The sequence below is a fragment of the Schistocerca piceifrons genome, chromosome 4 (assembly GCF_021461385.2).
Source record: "Schistocerca piceifrons isolate TAMUIC-IGC-003096 chromosome 4, iqSchPice1.1, whole genome shotgun sequence".
NCBI lineage: Eukaryota > Metazoa > Arthropoda > Insecta > Orthoptera > Acrididae > Schistocerca > Schistocerca piceifrons.
Genome location: NC_060141.1, coordinates 33,034,772 through 33,059,724, shown reverse-complemented (window position 1 = coordinate 33,059,724; position 24,953 = coordinate 33,034,772). Strand labels below are relative to the sequence as shown.

General features: G+C 43.6%; 1 protein-coding gene across 1 annotated transcript in view; it reads left to right on the top strand.

The window, feature by feature from the left end:
- The first annotated feature begins 212 nt into the window (after positions 1–212).
- LOC124795571 (WASH complex subunit homolog 1-like) overlaps positions 213–24,953 on the top strand; it is a 150,800-nt gene continuing 126,059 nt past the window's right edge. The window contains exons 1-2 of the mRNA XM_047259643.1: positions 213–230; positions 365–531. Of these exons, the coding sequence (XP_047115599.1) occupies positions 213–230; positions 365–531 (185 nt within the window). The remainder of the gene's footprint in view (positions 231–364; positions 532–24,953) is intronic.

Below are 24,953 nucleotides of genomic sequence, written 5' to 3'. Positions count from 1 at the left end.
AGTTTGGTCTCTTAGGCATTCACACGCATTTTTGAACTTTAAACAAGTGGCTTTTGCAGGGCGTATCGGGCATGAGCCACTGAGCAGAAATGAGAGGAAGTGGAGAACGGAGCTGTGTGTGGACTGGACTGTCCCAGCAGACAAATGACACCACACGTTAAACACTCCAGTACGAGAACGCTAGATAATAGGGAATACCATTAAGTGCCATAATGACTGCAGCACTGATGGTAAACACGAGACTGCCGCTGCTGTGACGAGAGCAAGGCTTTCGGCTACCTGCGGGCAGGACAGGTGAGCTCGGCGCTGGCCTCGGAACAAAGCAGCTGCGCAGGCCGGTAAGTAAGACCGGGCGGCCTAGCAGGCCAAAGTATCGATTGGCGCCGAGGCGGAGCGGCCGGCGGCGGGCGGCGCAGGGCCCGTTAGATTTGGTCAGTGTCGCGAGGCGAGGCGAGGGGCTGGCGAGTGCCGCGAGGACCCCGCGCACGAGACGCGACTGTACCTCGCGGGCCCCGCGGCGTCGGCGGCAGCGCCAGGCAGCGGCAGTGGAGAGGGGGGGGGGGGGGGGGGGACTCGGCAGGGCGGCGCCACCAGACCTGGCGCTGGCCGCCGCGAGTGCAAAACCGGACACCTGCGGCTGCGTTAGACAATAAAACTTGGTCGCTCACCCTCCCACCCACACCACGGTACTGGCCCACCATCTGCCTGCCCTTCCTCCTTACTCGTCTCGTCAGCCGTGCTCAGACGACGTACTACTTTGTTGCTCCTCACTATTTTTCGTGTATATACCAGCGGGACTCCACGATAGTGAGATTGGCAGCTAATTTTAGGCGAAAGAGTGAATAGATGTTCAGGGTTACCGTTTACAGAAGGGCTGCATTAGCATTTTACTGAACATCTTTATTTTCATAGGACACGTCAGAGAAATCATTAACACGTGATTCGGTACGCTTTACTTCCACTATTAAATGTCGTTCGCAGAGATGAAAATATACGCAGCAAATCGTATTAATGGACCTTTCGAATAAAAATGTTTCTTCCTATAGCACTCACGAGCCCGTGTCGTCAGTCTTTTTCCCTATCTTCTAACAGATAGCAATGATAAATTCCCTGTCGGACAGTCGTACAAATAAATAGCCTGGGAGAAAAAAATTGAAGATGTCACAGTGACTGCCACGAAATTAAAATAGAGATGGACAGGTCCTGCAGCCACACGAACTTGGTATAACACCAAGAGACAATTTTTTGCTAAATTTCTCGCCATATGACTTGCATTCTAGTGAAGTGGGGTCTCAGTCGCAATACGGTGGTACAGATTTCTGTTTTCTGTTATTTCCCTAAATCACTTAAGGCGAATGCCAGCAATGCCCCGTTGAAATGTACAAAACCGAGTTCTTTCATTTACCTTGTCCATTACAAGCTTGCGTTGCAGCGTTAATGGTCTTGTCGATTGGACCTTAATGTTCGTTCCTACCACGATAAGAAACGACGTAGCTGACGACTCGCTGGAAGATAGGTGTACAGAATCACGAAATAAGCTGCCTGAACGTGCGTGGAGATCGTACTTTGTGTTGCAGGCTAGCACTTTCTTTGTCTAACAGTGGAAGACTATTCTAATGGTGATGACGCCGTTGAATATAAAGCTGATGACGGTGGTGAAAAACTGCCGGCTGGGTGTTGCTTCAGCCTCATTTATTTTCTGATCACTTTCAGTTACAGTTTAACGTGGCTATCAAGCATCTCTCTTTATGTAGCGTACCTTAACTGAGTACCGCTGCGCTCTTCAAAAAATGGCTCAAATGGCTCTGAGCACTATGGGACTTAACATCTGAGGTCATCAGTCCCCTAGAACTTAGACCTACTTAAACCTAACTAACCTAAGGGCATCACACACATCCATGCCCGAGGCAGGATTCGAACCTGCGACCGTAGCGGTCGCGCGGTTGCAGACTGAAGTGCCTAGAACCGCTCGGCCACAAAGGCCGACTGCGCTCTTCGGCACTGTCCTTCATGTGGTAAGAGACGCTATCACTACTCCAGCTCAACCACTCGAAAAACGTAGGTTTTTGGCCTGCAACTACTACTTTTGATTGTTAGTTCATTTTCCACACATTCCATTTAACTAGCGAGTTGGCCTCAAAATATGAAAGTCTTGCCCTTGAATCTCTTGCTTACACTTTCAGAATACCTGAAAATCGTTTTCTCTTTCTTAACTTTCGATGAATTAGTCCACTGTTCGGTGCTCTTCTACCCCTCTTCTTGCATTTGTTCTTTTATTAGACTTATGTCTCATCAAGCGCTGACAACGGCGTTTCCTATATAGTGATCGAGGATATGTTCATATGTTTCTTTGTAAATAAGAGCGCAATTTTTCTTTGGTTGGTTATTAACTACGCACATCCAAGCTTGAAGAATAGTTCCACTCTAACCACTAAAGGCAATACTATGCGGGAAATGAGAGATTTGTGTAAGGATTATCGAGGTTTATTGCTTGTCAGTGAATCTGCTATAACATGGGATTAGGAAACCTAAAAATGTAATTCATATTTTACAAATTTTTTTACGTTCATTATTAAATTCGTTTTAGATATTCTGAAAAAAAGTTGCGCTTCTAATGAATCACAAGTCGATTGCTTAATCAATCAATAAGCAAATTCCATGCATCTTTGCTTGGGTTTTGGACCACGCATTATTAACTGGCAGATTGTTTATTTCACGGGTTCTGTCAATTAATTTCGTTATTTGCCTCTAACGCACCAGCTGTGAAAAGTACAATTGCATCAGGCTGCACAACGAAAATAGATTGCACCTGTGTGTGTTGGGGGAGGGGAGGGGGGGGGGGGGAGATATGTCGACTACCAAAACGATGCACCTTTTAATTTCATTTTGCATTTCAGAAGTTTGTGCATTTTCCTTAATAGTTCGTAAGTGTGCTTTTCTGGAGGAAGAGTAATCTACAATTTTTCGAAATGTTCTCACTGTTCGACTGCGACTATTACGGGATTGAATTAGGGCGTTCAGTCATAGCCATTGAATCAAACTGCTCCTCTGCATTTCTGAAACACATGTCCAGAAGACATCGGTTTCGCCATGTAAATTATATATAAAATTTTTCAATTTGAAATATCTGAGAGGGTTACCATCATTTATATGCGTAAAAATTTTCCCGAAAAATTGGCAACAGTTGCATCACGGAATAGGAAAGCTTTATGTACAAAAAAAAAGTGAAACCATTAACATTAGACCTGATAAATACTATTTTAAGAGGAGGCCTATAAGGATGTGAGTAAAAATTGCCGCATGGGAGATTACGAACGGTGCTTCAGTCCGGAACCGCGCGACCACTACGGTCGCAGGTTCGAATCCTTCCTCGGGCATGGATGTGTGTGATGTCCTTAGGTTAGTTCTGTTTAACTAGTTCTAAGTTCTAGGGGACTGATGACCTCAGATGTTAAGTCCCATAGTGCTCAGAGCCACTTGAAATATCACCAACGGTACTGGTGGAAAGCTGTCCTGATACCTTACAAAAGTATGTTACGCAAACTGTGCACATAACTGTGTTTGAGGTATAAATAAGCTAAACATTACAACCAGTCGTTATATTTTAATATTCACGATGAGTTTCGGAAGTGAAATTTTTGATTTATATTTAATTGTTGCCCATTGACCAAGCATAGCCTCCAAAACGCTTTGTGTTGATATTATTTTTAAAAATGGTATCTGATTACGAACCTAATACTGTAGACAGCGAGAGACCAGAGACAGGTTTTTTTAAAAAATGTAGAAATTAACTTTTCATGTCGAGAAGGGCATATGCTTAAAAACTAGTACGCCCACAACTTTACGTAATACGAAAGTTGGTATTTATACTTCACGCATAGTTTGGACATTCGAAAAGGAAGAGAAGACACAGCAGCAGAAGTGCAGCTCCTCTTTCTCCGTTCGCCGACCTGTGCCCGCCGGCATATGAGAGAGATGTCCTCACTCGTAACTCACAAAGCTGAAACCACGGTCACGTGTTCGCTCGCGCATGTCTCTGGGGAGGCAGCGGAGGGGCGATGAGGGGTCGCAGCCGGCACGTGGGAGGGGAAGGCCCAGTATAAATGGAACACACATTTCATTCTGAAGAGAATCAGCTGATCGCACGTGCAGCTGAGGCAGCGCTGCTGGCCTTCCATTTCTTTCGTTTCGAAAGCTGTCTGCCCGACTCTCTCCTGTCTTACATAACAAGCTAGCGCACAGCGGATGTTTATTTGATAAAGCGATCCTGTTTAAACTTTCGTCCGTTGTAGCACCGTGCCCTACGGCGCAGCATCCTCTTTAAGTTGGTTGATTCATGGGTCTGTTTTATGAATGCTAGAGAGAAGAGCCGAGCGAGAGTGGTCGGATAGAGGGGTGTGGGGGATGACGTTGAGGGGGGGGGAGGGGGGGGGGGCAGGCGAGGCGGAGAGAGCGGCTCGTGTGACGAGTGCTGTGTGCAGCCAGTGAGTGGGTTAATGGTGTGGCATGAAACAGCTGCCTGCCGCCGGTACACGCACGGCGCCGCAGGCTGTGGCTTCCGGAGTGGGCCTTTCCGCTTTTGCGCGGGGTTAAATGTATCGCCGAGTTATGAACTACCGGCAAGTGAAGCTCTCCACAGTTTTCGTGTTGGCCTAGGTCGACGGCGACGACACAGTTGTCAGTTTCAGTCAGCTGTTCCTCACTCAGCTCGTGGCTTCCATACCGTTATGCTGTTTAAAAATATTTTCCAGCGAGCAAGTTTTCACTACTATTTATTTAGTTTCTACCATATTTCTCATACTTCTATAGCCAATTACTGACGTCCATCCTCTTGATTTTTCATTTCATTGTTTCAACGTCTGATTTGACTGCAGGCTTCTTTACGTTACCCTTATAAATATACGACCCTACTCGGATTTCCATCAGCGTTTAAGCCTATTTCTGTTCCATCCTCCATTCAGAATTTAATAGCTTACTGCTGTTCCGCTGTACTTTATTTAAATAATGCCTTATCGCTTTAGAGTTGTTACATCTTCTGTAATGACTTTGTCGGAGAGGGTCGTTAAACCTGAATCTCCCTTCCACCCCTTTCGAGTTCTTTCAGTTCCCTGATTACTTCTCATGGGCAAAGACATAGGTTCTGTCATACCTTCCTCGCCATATTTTGACCTCAGTGACGCTTCTCACAACTCCCCGCGTGTCTAGACAACTATTTTAACAGTATTTAACTGTTGGCTTTTATTTTTCGCCCATTCCAGAATGCGATAATTTTTTTTTTTCGTGGACTCATTCAATCTCTGTCACTGTTTTATCTGTATATACAATACGCTATAAATAGCATATGTAAACTTTTCAGTATCAGTCCTCTATTTCCGTATCATTTCACACTTCGTGCGACCATGGCCAAGTATTCTCCGCCCTGTCTCTTTCTCTCCCTCCCTCCCTCACTCAATCACTCACTCACTCCCTCTTTCTCTCTTTCACTCACTCCCCCTATGTCATCAATTTTGTTCATTCCACTCGTGCCTCTTTTCTTCCACCAAATCATCACCAACACAATACAGACATATAACTTTTGACATTCTTTTCAGTTTTGTAACTTATATTCTTCAGTGCTCTCCTTGCATAAATTTGTTTTCACAGAGGAAGTTGAAGGTACCTCATGGTGATGAAGTGAACTGACTGACGTGTCTGAACTAGTAGGATATTGATAGCTTTATGAGGTCCCATGTACAGTGGAACCTCGCTTTACGAGTACCTCCTACAACATGCAATTCGCTAAACGAGCAAAACAAATTGTAGAAAAATCACTCGCTTAACTAGCGATGTTTCGCATAGCGAGTGACGACGATTTAGTGTGACATCACCAGCCGTTCCCACGCGGCTGGGGAAACGTTCAACAATATGAACACCTTTTGCTGCCGGCAGCGACATATGAACAATGTCTTTAATACGTACTGCAGTCTAGATTTAGCGCTCTTTCTGCTACCATCTTAGTGCAGCTTGTGATCAGACATTTTACTAAGCTTGTGTTCACACAGTGTTTTTTGTGTGCAAATTTTAATAACCTTCGTAGAAATGTCACCGAAGGTAAAGCCGCAAGAAGACCACCATACGAGCAAGAAAATGACCGTAGAAATGAAACTAAAATGATTGAAAAAAGCTAACGTGGTGTGAGAGTTTCTGATTTAGCATGCACATACAATCGGTCTACATCGAATATTATCACTATCCTCAAGAACAAGGACAAGGTTAAGGAGATATATGCTCCAAAGAGAGTGACAAGAGTATCCAAACAACGGTTTCGTATTCTGGACGATGTCTAAAGGCTGCTCCTTATGTGAATAAATGAAAAGCAATTGCAAGGCGACACTATTAACGAGAAGGCGAGGATGATATTAGCCTACCTCGTTAAGTAGACTCCAGGATCATCAGCGGCCGAAGAAATGTTTAAGGTAAGCCGTGGGTGGTTCGAGAAGTTTAAGTGAAGAACCGGCATCTACAGCGTTGTCAGGCAGGGTGAAGCAGCCAGCTTCGACACAAAGGCAGTAGAGAACTTCACTAGCAATTCAAGATGCTAGTAGATTCTGAGGGTTCTGCCGTAACAGGTTTTTAGTTGTGACAAGACGGGTCTGTTCTGGAAGAAGATGCCGAAGCGTACTTTTATAAAACCGCAGAGGAGAATGCATTCCCCTGTCACTGAAAGACCGTCTCTAACTGCCACTCTGTGCCAGTGCAGGCGGCGATTTGAAAATTAAACCGCTGCTTGTTTACCACTCAGAATGCGCTAGCCTTCAAGATGTGTAAAATCCTGAAGAGCAGGTTAAATGTGATGTGGAGGTCCAACAACAAGGCTTTGATGACATGTGATCCTCCTTCCTTTTTTTTCTTTTTTTTTTTTATTGGATCAATTAAGTGTTTGGTCCTTCGGTGAAAAAATATTTGCTTGAGATGAATCTGGCACTTCATGTCTTGCTTGTTATGGAGAAAGCTCCTGCCCATTCTCCAGGCCTACAAGACCACCTCCTTGAAGAATTTCAGTTTATCAAGATCCACTTTCTGCGTCCCAACACCGCTCCGTTACTCCAGCCTATGCCTAGCATAATATTTCTAACTTAAAGATGCACTACACTAAAGCACACTTCGAGGATTGCTTTGAGTTGACTGGAGCTACCAATCTCACTCTCAGGGAGTTTTGGAAATATCACCTCAACATCGTTGCCTGTGTCGTGATCGAAAAGGCATGGGAAGGGTTTACCAAGAGAACTCTCACTGCTGCTGGGAAGAAGCTTTGGCCGGAGTGCGTTGTTGAATGTTACTCTGAGACATTTGAATCAGTACCTTTGGAACTTGTAGTCAACAAGATTTTGTCTTTTTTCCAAGAGCATGGGACTAGAAGTAGATATTGATGAGCTTGTAGAAGATCACAGCCAAGAAATGGTCACCGAAGACCTTATGGAGTTGCAGTGTGTTTTACAGCAGGAAGTTGTGGAGAGGAGTTCTTCAGAGGAGGAGGAGGCGGTAACAGCAAAGCAGCAATCTTCTCGCACAGAAAGAGAAATGCTAAGAGCATGGGAATCGGCTGCACCGTACATTAAAAACCATCAAGGCAGTGGCTATACACGCTACAAATTTATTTGACGATGGTGAATGTAGATAGCTTCCTAGTAAAAATAATTAATTATATATCTTGAGTAATAAAGTACATAATACTGTTTGTATAACTTTCTTTGAATAAATGGCATGAATAAGATAAAGCTTTTAGTACTTCTTCTGCATGAAACGCATTATCGTATTTTACGTTAATTTATATGGGATAAATTGTTTCACTTAATGAGTGTTTCGCACTACGAGTAAGATTCTGGAACGAACTGTGCTCGCTATGCGAGGTCCCACTGTATTAAGTTTCATTACACGTTGCATCCTGTTTCATATTTCGTTGTTGTGGCCGTCAGTCTGAAGACGAGTTTATTCCTCTCCATTCTGTTCAAACGTGAACATGTCTCTTCATCTCTGAATAAATAATACAACCTACATCCATTTGAAGCTGCATACTGTCAGTATAATAATCCATCTTGATTGCTATATAATTAAGGAGTATAATATACACATACCAAAAAAAAATTGCGTCACCTCGGTTCCGGAACCTGTACATAAAATTGGAGTAGAGATCAACATAAACATCATTTCCGCCCTTTTTATTGCTCATGAAAACCACATATTGCATGTTGTAGCACCATACAGTGAGACCTTCAGAGGTGGAGGTCCAGATTGCTGTACACACTGGTACCTCTAATACCCGGTAGCTCGTCCTCTTGCATTGATGCATGCCTGTATTCGTCGTGGCATACTATCCACAAGTTCATCAAGGCACTGTTGGTCCAGGTTGTCCCACTCCTCGACGGCGATTCGGCTTGGATACCTCAGAGTGTTTGGTGCGTCACATCGTCCATAAACAGCCCTTTTCAACCTATCCCTGGCATGTTCGATAGGGTTCAAGTCTGGAGAACATGCTCGCCACTCTAGTCGAGCGATGTCGTTATCCTGAAGGAAGTTATTCACAAGATGTGCCCGATGGGGGCGCAAATTGTCGTCCATGAAGACGAATGCCTCGCCAATAATGCTATCGATACGGTTGCACTATCGGTCGGAGGATGGCATTCACGTATCGTATAGCCGTTACGGCGCCTTCCATGACCACCAGCGGCATACGTCGGCCCCACATAATGCCACCCAAAACAGCAGTTAACCTCCGCCTTGCTGCACTCGCTGTACGGTATGTCTAAGGCGTTAAGCCTGACTTGGTTACCTCCAGACACGTCTCCGACGATTGTCTGCTTGAAGGCATATGCGACACTCATCGGTGAAGAGAACGTGATGCCAATCTTGAGCGGTCTATTCGGCATGTTGTTGGGCCCATCTGTACCGCGCTGCATCGTGTCATGGTTGCAAAGATGGTTCTGGCCATGACTTCGGGAGTGAAGTTGCGCATCATGTAGCCTATTGCGCACAATTTGAGTCGTAACACGACGTCCTGTGGCTGCACGAAAAGCATTATTCAACATGGTGGCGTTGCTGTCAGGGTTCCTCCGAGCCATAATCCGTAGGTGGCGGTCATCCACTGCAGTAGACCAGAGAAGGCAAAGAGAAGAAGGCAATGAGAAGGCAAGGAGAAGAAGACAAGGGAAAGAGTAAGGAAGACAGTGAGGTGGAGAAGAGCAAAGAAAGGAACCAACCAAAGGAAGGAAGAAACGAGAAGTGAAAAGGCAAAATGACCGCAAATAGAGGTCGTGGAACCGTCCGTCTCCGGACGCAGGCGCTAACTACCCCCTTGAGGGGGAGGGATTCCTTTTAGTCGCCTCTTACGACAGGCAGGAATACCTCGGGCCTATTCTAATCCCCGGACCCGCAGGGGGGCTAAATCAGGATGGCCGGACGCGGTATTGAACCGTCGTCATCCCGAATGCGAGTCCAGTGTCGCATTGGAAGTGAATAGGACTCAAAGAAATATTATGTTCTAGCTTGTGAATATTGTAGCCCTACGAAGGACAAAAGCCAATAATTAGATCAAGTTCCATCTCACACATGTTACGTCCCCTCTGCAGTTACCTGATTACTGTAACAACCTTCCAGATTCGTTGCAGATACTGCGGGGAAAGAAGCGGAAGATAGCTTGACAATTCAGATGAGTGGAACAGGCACACTGTCCTTGCCGACAGGTGCCGTAGGTGGCGGTAATCCACTGCAGTAGTAGCCCTTGGGCGGCCTGAGAGAGGCGTGTCATCGACAGTTCCTGTCTCTCTGCATGACCTCCATGAACGGAACAACATCGCTATGGTTCACTCCGAGACGCCTGGACACATCCCTTCCTGGCACAAAGTAACAATGAGGACGCGATCGAACCGCGGTATTAACCGTCTAGGCATGGTTGAACTACAGACAACACGAGCCGTGTACCTCCTTCTTGGTGGAATGACTGGAACTGATCGGCTGTCGGACCCACTCCGTCTAATAGGCGCTGCTCAAATGGTTGAAGTGGCTCTGAGCACGATGGGACTTCATATCTGAGGTCATATGTCCCCTAGAACTTAGAACTAATTAAACCTAACTAACCTAAGGACATCGCACACATCCATGCCCGAGGCAGGATTCGAACCTGCGACCGTAGCGGTCGCGCTGTTCCAGACTGAAGCGCCTAGAACCGCTCGGTCAACCGGCCGGCGGCGCTGCTCATGCATGGTTGTTTACATCTTTGGGCGGGTCTAGCAACATCTCTGAACAGTGAAAGGGACTGTGTCTGTGATACAATATCAACAGTCAACGTCTATCGTCAGGAGTTCTGGGAACCGGGGTGATGCAAAACTTTTTTTGATGTGTGTATTTAATTATACTTCTTATATTTACTTAATTATACATATATATCCACTGCAGTAGTAGCCCTTGGGCGGTCTGAGAGAGGCAGTTATCGACAATATATATATATATATATATATATATATATATATATATATATATATATATATATATATATATTCTCTGGTGTTCTTGCAAATATTTTCCATTTCGTTGTTTTCGTTTTTGCAACGTGTAGCTGGAGTCAGCCTAAACAAATATAGCTCACCACATCTTTTATAGGACGCCCAGTATCGAAGGAAAACGTAGGATTGTTTCCCACTACAAACAAAACTATTTTTAAAGTGGCATTTTACGGGATCATCCGATAGAGCGATCCCAAATTAGTCTAGCACGATATTCGTTGTATGGACATGAATTAACAGGGACAGTAAAACACGAAGAATAACGAGTACTCCAACAGCGACTGAGCAGCAGCGCTGCTGCATGGCGGTAGCAGTCAGCACGGGCCAGGGTGGTGTTGTCACATCACTTCAAACTGGAAACAAAACGGCAATCCATGGAGTGGAGTCACGTCACCTCCCTCCCGTAGAAAAATCTTAAAGTCGCGCCCTCAACAGGTAAAGTCATGGCGACGTTTTTGGGAATCTACAGAGGTTATTCTGTTTGGTGTCCTCCCTCATGGTGCAATGATCAACTAGGCAGAGTATTTTTCTACCCTCAGGAAATTCAAGAAATAACTTTAGCGTGTTTGTCGCCCCAAAAATCCAAACGAACTTCTCCTACTCCATGATAATGCAACGCCTCTCACAAGTCTGCGCATTGAGAGGCACACAAAACTTCGTTGGACTGTCCGTCCACATCCACCCTACAGTGCGGATCTCGCACCTTCAGACTTCCACCGGTCTGGTCCAATGATTGCGCATTATGCATGAAGCAGTACGTGGGTGATGAGGAGGTTTTGCTTGCGAGATAAAGGCGAAGTTTACCATCTGTAGCATCGTCGACAGAGCCGACTATGGTGCTTTGGTACAGAGTCGAGTGGAGGGTCTGAATCCTGCGACCGTGTAGGATGCAGATTCCTCGACTTGCGCCATAGGGTGGCTGGTTCCCGGGTTCCACTATACAGGTCAGGAGTCACTACACAGAGGAAGCGGCTTCACGGGTGGCAGGAGCTGTTTTCTGGGCAGGTTTTTAGTTTAGAGGGTGTCTTGAAAGCGCAGAAAGGGCTTCAGTTTCAAAGCGTGCAGGACAAACACAGGAAGTGGGCGGACATAGGAACAATCAATACTGTAGTTGCAAACAGCCGAAACTGTGTTGCAAAAGAAGCAAAAGAACCATAGCACCAAGCGCTAATAGGAAGTACTGAATCTCTAATCCATATGGGTACGGAAAGCTGGATAATGCTGGATACAAGCACACCTAAAATTTTTACAAAGGACGTAATCGTGTTCAGAAAGGATGGGTTAAATATCGTTCGTGGTGGAGTGCTTATTGCTGTCAGGAGCAGTTTGTCTTGTAGTGAAATTACAAGTAAATAGTTCCTGTGAGTTATTATGGTTAGAGGTTACACTTGACAACCGCAGTAAATTAATAATCGGTTCCTTTTTCCGACCCCTCCCCCTTCCCCGACTGAGATGCTCAGGTGATATAGCCGCTGAGCAGTTCAAAGAAAACTTGAGTGTCGGTTCAAATAGGTACCCCACTCACACAACTATTGTTGGTGGTGACTTCAATTTACCGTCGATATGTTGGCGAAAATACATGTTTAAGGTCAGTGGTAGGCATGAAACGTCGTCCGAAATCGTACTAAATGCGTTATCAGAAAATTATTTTGAACAGCTTGTTAAGGACCCTACTCGAAATGTAAATGAATGCGAAAACATATTTGACGTCCTAGCAAAAAAAAAAAAAACTCCTGACCAAATAGGGAGCATGATGACACATACAGAAATTAGTGACCACAAGGTTGTTGTCGCTGTACTGAATACCGTAACATACAAACCCACCAAAAATAACTCAGAAAAAACATCTATTTAAGAAAGCAGACAAAGCTTCGCTTGACACCTTCGTAAGAGACAGCCTCCACTCCGTCTGGCTGTGTAAACGTAGACCAGATGTGGTTTAGATTCACAGAAATAGTTTAGATTCACAGAAATAGTTTAGATTCACAGAAATAGTATTGACGGTAGTTGAAGAGATATACCAAATAATTTAATAAGAGATGGTACTGATCCCCGATTGATGCACAAAACATGTCAGACGCTGTTGCAGAGACAACGAAAAGAGCACGCAAAAATTTAAAAGAATTGAAAATCCCCAAGACAGGCGAAGTCTTACAGAAGCTTCAAATTTATCGCGAACTTCAATGCGAGATGGTTTTAATAGTTTCCACAACAAAACTCTGTATCTGTATCGAAAATCCAAAGAGATACTGGTCGTTATGTGAAGTACACCAGTGGCAAGACGCAGTCAGTACTTTCACTGAGCAATAACAATGGTGATGTTATTGATGACAGTGCCACTAAGCAGATGTTACTTTAAATCCGTCTTGATTGCAAATTTTTTTTTTATTATTCATATGACCGGTTTCGGTTCATTCAGAACCATCTTCAGATCTGTAAAAATAATTATACTAATTTACTATTTCACGAAAGCAAATCTTTTTCATCCTATCTTATCAACATCAAATGTACCAGAACGTACCTGATATTTAAGTTACAGGAGTAACCCGTCCAATTCAGCAACTTTCACATGCTACGTCACATAAAATTGGTTGGCAGAGTGCACGTCATTTATATTAATTATGACACTATTACCGACAGGTGGCGTCTGGTACATTTGTTACATTACATTTGCACATACTGTATTCAGTAGATCTTTTTTATATTAAAAATATTTAATTAAAATATGTAGATGTCAAAGCTAAAATCTGTACTTGTCAGGATTAAAAAACAGTAAAATTATCATTTTTATACGATCTAACAGGCATAGGGCGATTTATATATCTATGGTGCTGGTGTGAACTTGTTTTCTTCTACGGTCTGCTTCCGTGGTTCCCGCCACTTTGGTGTTGTGCCGCGGCCGCTCAGTCGTCTGCTGTCCATCGCCGCGGGCAAGAGGGCCGCACAGGAGGGCCCCGTCAACGACGCCAGGCGTTGCACGCGTCTTCCGGCTTCTCCACCGCGCACCATCTCTCATCCCTCGGCCTGGATCTCCATACGCAACAGTTGTCATCTTAGTAGGTCGTCATAAATGCTAAAATAGGCGTTATGATTGAATTCGCTTTGTTCGTTGAGGATTAAATCCGGATCTTTGTTTTTATGGGTGTATATTTCGATCTCTTCTAAAATGTCAAGGAACCGTCCCTTGTGAGCTCTATGCAGGATGTCTAAGTTGTTTTCAATATTCGTGACTGAGTGCTTTGTCGCAGCCATATGCGCCCCAAAAGCTGTTTTGTTTTGAGAGTAGGTGTGCTCCCTGAATCTGGTTTCAAAGTTCCTACCAGTCTGCCCTATATATTGTTTACAGCAGTCATTACATTTGATTTTATATACACCTGAATCCTGAAATTTATTCCTACTATTACATATTCTATGCCGGAGCTTCAATTTTAACGTGTTATTTGTTCGGAACCCTATTTTAACGTCGGATTTACGAAAGCATCTTTCAATTTTGTCTGCAATTCTTCCATTGTAAGTGAGAGCTACATATTTTTTCTTGTTGTTCCTCTTAACTGCTACTTGCCTTCCTTCTGTTTGTTCCATTTGCCTCTTCTTTATCTTCCTATAAATATTCATCACCTGCTTACACGTATATCCGTTCGCTACGGCCACTTGTTTTAAAATACTTAACTCCTTTTCTACTTCGTGTTGGCTTAGTGGCAATCTTAGTAGCCTGTATACCATCGAAGTAAAATATGCCCATTTGTATCGCGGTGGGTGACAAGAGCGCTCGTTGATAACTAGATCTGTACACGTAGGTTTTCTGAATATGCTAAATTCATGCTTCCCATTTTTCTTTATTAGTGTTAAATCTAAGTAATCTATACGGTTGTTTTCTTCAAATTCCATGGTGAATTTAATTTTCGGGTGTTGAGAGCTCATTTTTTGTGCTAAGTTTTCGATATCATTTTTATCTCCTTTGTATAATAAAATGGAGTCGTCCACATATCTCCTGTAATATACAATTTTCTCAGCGATATTGGGATTTTCATCAAAGAATTTGTTTTCTAAGTGATTTACAAAAATGTCAGCCAGCGTCCCAGCTAAACTGTTCCCCATTGCCAGCCCGTCTTTCTGTTGATAAATTTTACCATTGAAAGTAAAGTAATTGAACGACAAGACATGTTCCAACATTTCCACTAGTTCAATCACTTCCCCCAGTGCCAATTTACCATGAGTGAGGAGATTGTTCTTAATGATCTCAATCGTTTCTTTTACGGGAATGTTTGTGTACAGATTGGTGATATCCAATGAAGCTAGTGACGCATTCTGAGGTATAAGTACGTCTTTAATTTGCTCGGCAAATTCGTAGCTGTTGCTAATGTTGAAAGTCCGACGATATGTATATGCCGCCCTCAATCTGTTATTTAGCTCTTTATTTAATTTATAACTTGGGCTGCCCAGCAGCCCAAGTTATAAATTAAATAAAGAGCTAAATAACAGATTGAGGGCGGCATATACATATCGTCGGACTTTCAACATTAGCAACAGCTACGAATTTGCCGAGCAAATTAAAGACGTACTTATACCTCAGAATGCGTCACTAGCTTCATTGGATATCACCAATCTGTACACAAACATTCCCGTAAAAGAAACGATTGAGATCATTAAGAACAATCTCCTCACTCATGGTAAATTGGCACTGGGGGAAGTGATTGAACTAGTGGAAATGTTGGAACATGTCTTGTCGTTCAATTACTTTACTTTCAATGGTAAAATTTATCAACAGAAAGACGGGCTGGCAATGGGGAACAGTTTAGCTGGGACGCTGGCTGACATTTTTGTAAATCACTTAGAAAACAAATTCTTTGATGAAAATCCCAATATCGCTGAGAAAATTGTATATTACAGGAGATATGTGGACGACTCCATTTTATTATACAAAGGAGATAAAAATGATATCGAAAACTTAGCACAAAAAATGAGCTCTCAACACCCGAAAATTAAATTCACCATGGAATTTGAAGAAAACAACCGTATAGATTACTTAGATTTAACACTAATAAAGAAAAATGGGAAGCATGAATTTAGCATATTCAGAAAACCTACGTGTACAGATCTAGTTATCAACGAGCGCTCTTGTCACCCACCGCGATACAAATGGGCATATTTTACTTCGATGGTATACAGGCTACTAAGATTGCCACTAAGCCAACACGAAGTAGAAAAGGAGTTAAGTATTTTAAAACAAGTGGCCGTAGCGAACGGATATACGTGTAAGCAGGTGATGAATATTTATAGGAAGATAAAGAAGAGGCAAATGGAACAAACAGAAGGAAGGCAAGTAGCAGTTAAGAGGAACAACAAGAAAAAATATGTAGCTCTCACTTACAATGGAAGAATTGCAGACAAAATTGAAAGATGCTTTCGTAAATCCGACGTTAAAATAGGGTTCCGAACAAATAACACGTTAAAATTGAAGCTCCGGCATAGAATATGTAATAGTAGGAATAAATTTCAGGATTCAGGTGTATATAAAATCAAATGTAATGACTGCTGTAAACAATATATAGGGCAGACTGGTAGGAACTTTGAAACCAGATTCAGGGAGCACACCTACTCTCAAAACAAAACAGCTTTTGGGGCGCATATGGCTGCGACAAAGCACTCAGTCACGAATATTGAAAACAACTTAGACATCCTGCATAGAGCTCACAAGGGACGGTTCCTTGACATTTTAGAAGAGATCGAAATATACACCCATAAAAACAAAGATCCGGATTTAATCCTCAACGAACAAAGCGAATTCAATCATAACGCCTATTTTAGCATTTATGACGACCTACTAAGATGACAACTGTTGCGTATGGAGATCCAGGCCGAGGGATGAGAGATGGTGCGCGGTGGAGAAGCCGGAAGACGCGTGCAACGCCTGGCGTCGTTGACGGGGCCCTCCTGTGCGGCCCTCTTGCCCGCGGCGATGGACAGCAGACGACTGAGCGGCCGCGGCACAACACCAAAGTGGCGGGAACCACGGAAGCAGACCGTAGAAGAAAACAAGTTCACACCAGCACCATAGATATATAAATCGCCCTATGCCTGTTAGATCGTATAAAAATGATAATTTTACTGTTTTTTAATCCTGACAAGTACAGATTTTAGCTTTGACATCTACATATTTTAATTAAATATTTTTAATATAAAAAAGATCTACTGAATACAGTATGTGCAAATGTAATGTAACAAATGTACCAGACGCCACCTGTCGGTAATAGTGTCATAATTAATATAAATGACGTGCACTCTGCCAACCAATTTTATGTGACGTAGCATGTGAAAGTTGCTGAATTGGACGGGTTACTCCTGTAACTTAAATATCAGGTACGTTCTGGTACATTTGATGTTGATAAGATAGGATGAAAAAGATTTGCTTTCGTGAAATAGTAAATTAGTATAATTATTTTTACAGATCTGAAGATGGTTCTGAATGAACCGAAACCGGTCATATGAATAATAAAAAAAAAAAATTTGCAATCAAGACGGATTTAAAGTAACATAAAATCACTGATTGCTGTTATCCCATAAGACATTATGTCTGTTTTTGCAAAGTCCACTAAGCAGAGTTACTAAACATGGTTTTCCGAAATTCCTTCGCAAAACAAGTCAAAGTCAATATTACGGAATCGAATCAAGAACAACTGCCAACTTGAGTAAATTTGAAGTTGATATCCTCAGTGTAGCGAAGCAGCTTAAAACAACTGAGAAAGGCAAGATTTCCGGTCCACATTGTATACCGGTCAGATACCTTTAAGAGTATGCCCTCAACAATAATATAAAATCGCCTGCACGTAGAAAAATACGCACCTAAAGACTGGAAAGTTGCACAAGTCACACTAGTATTCGAGAAAGGAAATAGGAGTAAACCGTTGAATTGCAGACTCATATCACTAACGGCGATTTGCACTAGGATTTTGGAACATATACTGTGATCGAACAATATGAATCACTTAGAAGAAAACGACTGATTGACAAAGAGCCAAAATGGATTCAGAAAATATTGTTCTTATGAATCACAAACTAGCTCTTTATTCTCACGAATAATATGAGTGCTATCGACAGGGGACGTCAAGTTGATTCCACATTTTTAGATTTCCAGAAGGGTTTAGACACCGTTACACACAAGCGACTTCTGATTAAAGTACATACCTTTCAAGTATCGTCTCAGTGGTGTGAATGGATTCGTGATTTCCTGTCAGAGAGGTCGCAGTCCGTGGGAATTGACGGAAAGTCATCGAATGAAACAGAACCAATGTCGTTATATAGGCCCTCTGTTGTTCCTGACCTACATGAACGATTTAGGAAACATTCTGTGCAGCCCTATTATATTGTTTGAAGACGATGCTGTCATTTATCGTCATGTAAAATCATCAGAGCAGCGCGTGGTAGCCGCGCGGTCTCAGACGCCCTGCCACGGTTCGCGCGGCTCCCCCTGGCGGAGGTTCGAGTCCTCCCTGTCCTCAGCGTAAGTTAGATTAAGTAGTGTGTAACTCTAGGGATCGATGACCTCAGCAGTTTGGTCCCATAGGAACTTAGCACAAATTTCCAAATTTTTTTCAAAGTCATCAGATGATCAAAAGGAATTGCAAAATGATTTTGACAAGATATCTGTATGGTGCAAAAAGTGGCAAATGAATGTGGGATTCGCGTGAGATAGCACTGACAGAGGGCATTGAAGAAGTTCAAAGAAGGGCAGCTCTTTTTTTATTATCGCAAAATAAGGGAGAGAGTGCCACAGAGATGATACAAGAGCTGGGGTGTCGGTCATTAAAACAGAGGCGGCTTTTGCTGCGGCTGGACCGTCTCACAAAATTTCAATCACGAACTTTCTCGTCAGAAAATACTTTGTTGGGGCCAACCTACATAGGGAGATATGATCATCGTAATAAAATAAGAGAAATGAGAGCACACACGGAAAGATTTAAGTGTTCGTTTCTCCCTTGAGCTGTTCAAGAGTGGAACGGTAGATGAGTAGCTTGAAGGTGGTTCGATGAACCCTTTGCCAGACACTTAATTGTGAATTGCAGAGTAATCATTTAGAGGTAGACGTTGATAGACGCAGCAGGATGTTGGCTCCGACGCCGACCAGTAGAGTGTACCATGCGAGGATACACGTCTTCCTAGTAAGACGGCGTAAGGCCGTCGCATTGAACGGAGTTCATGTTGAAAAATAGGGTTTTGTAGCCAAAAACGTGGGGAATAATACGGTGTATTGGAATCCTGGATAAAACCAACTTGATTTCAGAAAAAAATGAGTTTCGTTAATTATTGAACGCTCTTCGCAAACGTAGCAATCAAGACAGATAATTATATTGGCTGGTGATAATGATCACGGATTCGTACAATGATTTTGTGCTAGTTGTAGACAAAACCTGCCAAACATATTCGGTCTTGGACTCTCTCTGCAATTTTTAACCTCGCAGCTTCCTCCATTATTATATTAACTATTCATTGATACTATTGACCTAAGTTTTCTTTTAGTTGAGATGTGGCATAAAGATCTGTCCTTTCGGATTCGGTTCAGTACATCATCATTAGCTATCCGATACAGCCATCTAATCTTTAGTATTCTTCCGTGAGGCCACATTCAAAACGTTCTGTTCTCTTCTTGTCTGTACTCTTTAGCTTCCATACCATGACGGGTAGCGCAGTGCTTAGCACACTGGACTCGAATTCGGGAGGACGACAGTTCAAACACGCGTCCGGCCATCCTGACTTAGATTTTCTGTGATTTCCCTAAATCGCTTAAGGCAAATGCCGGGATGGTTCTTTCGAAAAGACACGGCCGCTTTCCTTGTCCATCTTTCCATAATCCGAGCTTATGCTCCGTCTCTAAAGACCTCGTGGACGGGACGTTAAACACCAATCTCTTCCTCCTTTTTAGCGTCCACGTTTTGCTTCCATGATAAGTGTTCAGTTTACTTCTCTTTGGTCAGCTCTCTTTGTGTTGAGCATTTCTTAAGTTGAGCATCCTTTCGCTTCTTAGACACGAAAATCGTTCATATTCAGGATTTCAGTGCTGCTCAATTTTCTAATCTCCTCTTGCATTTTCCTCACTCTGAGCTTGTATTTATTCTCCAATCTTTTCCGGTCGAAAAACCGGAATACATGTTTTCTTTCATCACTACATATACTTTTCTTGCAGTTACGTACGTTCATTGCGAACACTAGACTTCTCTTTTCGCTCTGGTTTACACTCACACATCGCGTTTTCTAAAGGTTTTTTTTCCAAATCTTCCTGTACATTCTTTTTGGTACTTGGTTACTGTCTCATATTTCTTATATTTGCTGGGCAGAGAAATGTGTTCTTTTTTTGCCTTTGTTAACGGAAAAGTTTTGGCGAAAGCAGCGTCCATCATCCTCCTGTCTGTTATTATCTTCAAAACTGCTACGTGCTTTCGAACGTACTCTGTCCTTTGTCGTTTTAGAAATTTCGAGTATTGTGTCACTTTTCCCACTTGTTCTTTCGTAGTTTGTACTTTCTTCTAAAACATCACAATACAAGGGAGTACCCAAAAAAAACCGAAATTATTTCTTAAAAGCTGTATATTTTCAAATCGTTTACAAAACAACTTTATCCCCTTCAAAATGCTCTCCATTGTAACTAATACATTTGTCCCACTGGTGCTTCCAGTGTCCGAAACATTTTTTGTAGTCATCTTAAGAAATGGCTGACAGCTCCTCCCTTGTTTTTTTCTTGACTTCTTCAATGTTGTAAATCGGTGTCCTTTCATGCGTGAAAATAAAAGTCGGACGGAGCCGGATCAGGCGGGCAAGAAGCGTGGGGCAGAGGAACCATGCCACTTTTCGCCAAAAACTCTCTAATAGAGAGGGTTGTGTTTGCAGGTGCGTTGTCATGGTAGAAGAACCAGAGTCCTGTCTGCCACAAATCGGTTCTTTTTTGACGAACACTATTGCGCAACCATCTTAAAACTTCCAAACAAAAGATACAATTGACGATCTGACCGAATTTTTTCAATATTTTCGTCGATTCGTGCAGTTGATGGACGTCCAGAACAATGTTTGTCATCATTCAACATGTCACCATTTTTAAATCGAGCGAACCACTCGTACACTTGAGCTTTTCCCATAGCGTCATCTTGGGAAGCTGTTTTTAACATTAATACAGTATCAGCAGCATTTTTACCGAGTAGAAAACAAAATTTCACAGCTGTAGGTTGTTCACTTAAACTTGCCATCATAAAAAACGAAATAAGAACAAAACAGTGCTAGCAGAAACAACCACTGCAGATGAACAGAACAAGCCAGGTCGACTACACAGGCGACACTGAACCGGCAATGAGTTGCTCTGTACACGCCTGGCGGCAGAAATGCATACTAAACAAACTCCGCCCATGGCAACGCTATTTCGTTTTCTTTTTATACCCTCCCCCCCCCCCCCCCCCCGTACTGCGTGCAAACATGTACATTTACTGGACGTGTTCAAGCATCATAATGTAATCGAGTCGAATATAGTAGTGGATGATTCAAAATTTCTATTACAGTCTTCTAGAGGTTGTAGAGGGGACTTGGTAGATGAAGATTTTGTAAGGATCTCATGCCCGGAAACGCGCGCCGTTTCGATATAAAATGAGTTTGAAGGTTCGGTCACGTTCACTTCACGGTACGCACACAAGCTGAGAAGAGGGCGCCGTTGTCAGTCCCTGTTGTAATTATGACATCGCATAACGATTCGTCCGACTACAACAACAGCTGCGAGAAATTGGCGCTCCAAGGACGCGCCGCACTCCCGACTTTGAAGAGTACGTCCTGCATCACATAAAGGAGAACCACAGGACAAGTACCCGGAACATTGAACGTGTTCATTGTCTCCGCTGTGTACACACTGCGAAAACGGAACATTTTAAAGTGATCCGATCCTGAAATTGGTTTTAAATCCAAAGAATACATTTGTGGACATGAGTTTCTTATCAAAACTTCATCTACTACCTCCCCTCTACAGCCCTAGAAGGCTGTGATACGAATTTAGGATCACCCTGCAACACTGCTGTCCATTAAAATCACAACAACGGGATGAATACTAAATAACAAAATTTTACTGATTACGCGTGTACAGTATAGTAGGAAGAAAACATGATTAAATATGTAGACGGTTTTGGAGGTATACAGGGTGCGAAATTTACGCAGGGCTGCCACCTGTGGTAGAAATAATGGTCGTAAGCTGCCTGGGCATGAAGTCGAACTGAGTTTGAATAAGACATATGCGGCCTCTCCCGCCGGAGGTTCGAGTCCTCTCTCGGGCATGGTTGTGTGTGTTGTTCTGAGCATAGGTTAGTTTAAGTAGTGTGTAAGTCTAGGCACGGATGACCTCTGCAGTTTGCTCCGTTAAGAACTCACACACATTTGAACATTTGAGAGATATGGGTACGTTGTTCCATTGTTCCATGCAGCATCAACGTCATGGCCGAGTTCCTCGCTCGTTGTGGCTGGGTAGTGGTGGCGTGCCAGTCTCTCGGTAACATATGATCAGATGTTTTCAGTGGGTCAGAGATCTGGAGAACGTACTGGCCAGAGCAGCCTTTGTTTTGAGGTCGGTCAGAAAAGCACGGGAAACATGCGATCTTGTGTTATCTTGTTGACAGCTAGTGATGGACACCTCGAAGGCAGGTCACAGCTACCAGCCTTCAAGCGTCAGAAACGTTAACGACCGCCACCCAAATTACCGGCAATGGACATTAGACATTACTGTATTTTGTACCCAAAAGCAACCTTGTGCACGACGCCGAGAACTGGGGCCCGTTTGGCGACTACGAAAGCAATGTGGCAACGTTCGTGCCCCTCGGAGTCTCCACGCACATATATGTCCGTCGTGATCTTGTGCGCAGAACCGGGAATCGTCTGGAAGGACGACACTGTGCCACACCCGTGTCCAGTGCTGTCGTTGGGAGCGCTTTCCAAGTAACCGTAGTTGGGAACATCGCTGTCGGCGCAGCACTCTGCTGCCGCGTCAACGAAAGCCGCAAGAATGGTCGCTGTGCTGACATCCGTGGTGCTATAGCTGTCGATGCATTGTCCATGTGGATATATGCCTTGCTCCAGCCAAGCCCACTTCCTGACTCAAGGTACGTGACGTGGCTGATCGATACGGCACGACAGAGCACGCTCTGTATGTCCTCACGTGGGGTTGCTGACATCCTACACGGCGTCCACCATGTGCGTCCTGAACCTGTCGACTCCATATTCGCACGACAGTCGTGGGTTTCCGATCAACGCGAATAGCTAGACACCTTCTGTATCGAGGTAAGTCAGGACCGCACGAGCAACATGCTGTCTTGTTGAAAGACGTCGCGGAGTCTTCATTGATAAAGCACAGCCACCGGGCTAAAAATGTCATAAATGTAACGGGTACTGTCCAAATTATCAGCAATGTGAATTACAGGTAACTTGTGTACGCATGGCCGCCTGATAGGGTGTGCATGACGACGGTGAATGCAACTGACAGAGTTTGTACTTCTCGCAGCATCCACATGCGCAGAACCGGGACCTGTCAGAAGAAACAGCGTGGTGCCACTATTGCGACAAATAATGTCGCGAGCCGCACCGCCTGTCTCAATAGCAGCGTCAAATGAAGCAGCAACTATAGTCATCATGCTGACGAGTTTCTGACACTTTTGCGCAAATGGAATGTGTTGACATTTCTGTGGAGCCAAGGATACCTCAGATAGTGGAGCTCGGTACAGGCTGTTCCAGAAGTAGGATACACCGACCTAGCCATCGCTACCTGCGATGTACTGTTCCACTTCCTGCACCCGTACCCTCTCCGCACTCCAGTTCATTTACTGGCGGCTGTGGTGCGTGTTCAGTACTGCAGTGGATCTGTGATTGCCAAGTCTTTTATTTTATTTTACGTGCAGATGAAAACAGGGGACTGAAGGAGAGAATATTGTCAGTGAAAAGGTAAAATGAGGTTTATCACGCTGTGAATCATTTTTTGTGGACGGAACGTTGAATTGTAACAAGCAGTTTGGACAGCTTTTTATACTCCACGCCGATCTTACAAGTTATTCAGAGAAAATAAACACTATTCGAGCCGTTTACGTTTTGCTACCGAACAAAAAGCTCGAAACATATCGTTTTTAAAGCTATTAAAACCAACGTGTCTGAAGGGGATCCTGCGTGTCTCGCGATGGACTTCGAAACTGCTATCGTCCAAACAGCTAGAAGTTTGTTTGCGGCCACATAGATCAAGGGTTACAATTATAATTTTAATCTCTTTTTGTGGAAACAAGTTCATTGTCGCGGCTTTGTTACTGCCTACGATTAAAACGAAGAAATACGCTGTCGCATAAGAATGTGTTCAGCTCTAGTGGATGCTAATTGGCTGTGTTTTCAGGAGAGCACACCGGGAAACCAAAAGCTTTGGGAGTTCTATGACTATTTCGTGGACCAGTGGCTCGCTAAACAAGCATGTGCCAAGAGATATATGGTATTGCAATGGAAGATGCCATCGCATTAACAACGTTTCAGAAGGATGGAACCGAAGGAGGAATAGATTAATATGAAAATTTCATCCTTATGTTTACTCATCAGTAAGAAGTCTGCGAGAAGATGAAGAGTGCCATCGACCGGTTTGAACAATGAATTAAAGATTGAAAAGGAATTTAAAGCACGTCATACTTGTTGGAAACCTCGTATATGTCGTAAATAGGTTCGATGGGGGACAAAGAGGGACTAGCGACTCGCGCTGTTCGATGGAAACGACACAAATTCGGCTCTATGTAACTTTGAATTTGTAAAATATTCGCTAATAAAGACTGATAAAACTATACATATCAAATGCCTTTTGTAGGAAATCGTTGCGGCACTGACCTCGAGTAACTGAGAGCCAAAATCTGTGTAGGTGGACACCAAACAACGGGAAACAAACATAAATGACATACAACCACATCCATTCGTTCTCCTTCCGCCTGAATACGTGTCGTAGACTGTAGCTCGCTGCGCTACGGTGCTAGACTTCTGAGCGTGTCTGTGAGAAGCCGCTGATCCCAGCAAGAGTCCCAGGATCACTCTGTACACGCGTCACTACGTACAAGTGTTCCAGCCCCCATGCTGGCAGCCCGTGGTGGCTCAGGCGCCGTCTCGTAGCCTATGTGGAAACTTGTGTCGCTGCAAACAAGCCAAGTTCTCAACTGAAGGTATGCGACGTGGCTGTGCAATTCTGCACGGAGCTATTCGCGTGGGACCGTTGAGATCCTGCGTGGTGTTGTGTATGGCACTTATGAACCTATCGATTCCATATCCACATGTCAGTCGTGGGATTCCGACCAAAACAAGCAACAATATAGCGGAACAATAAACCGCTGACTCGATAGGCTGCCATCCTGTCGCTGTCAAATTCCGACACATCCTGACAGACGT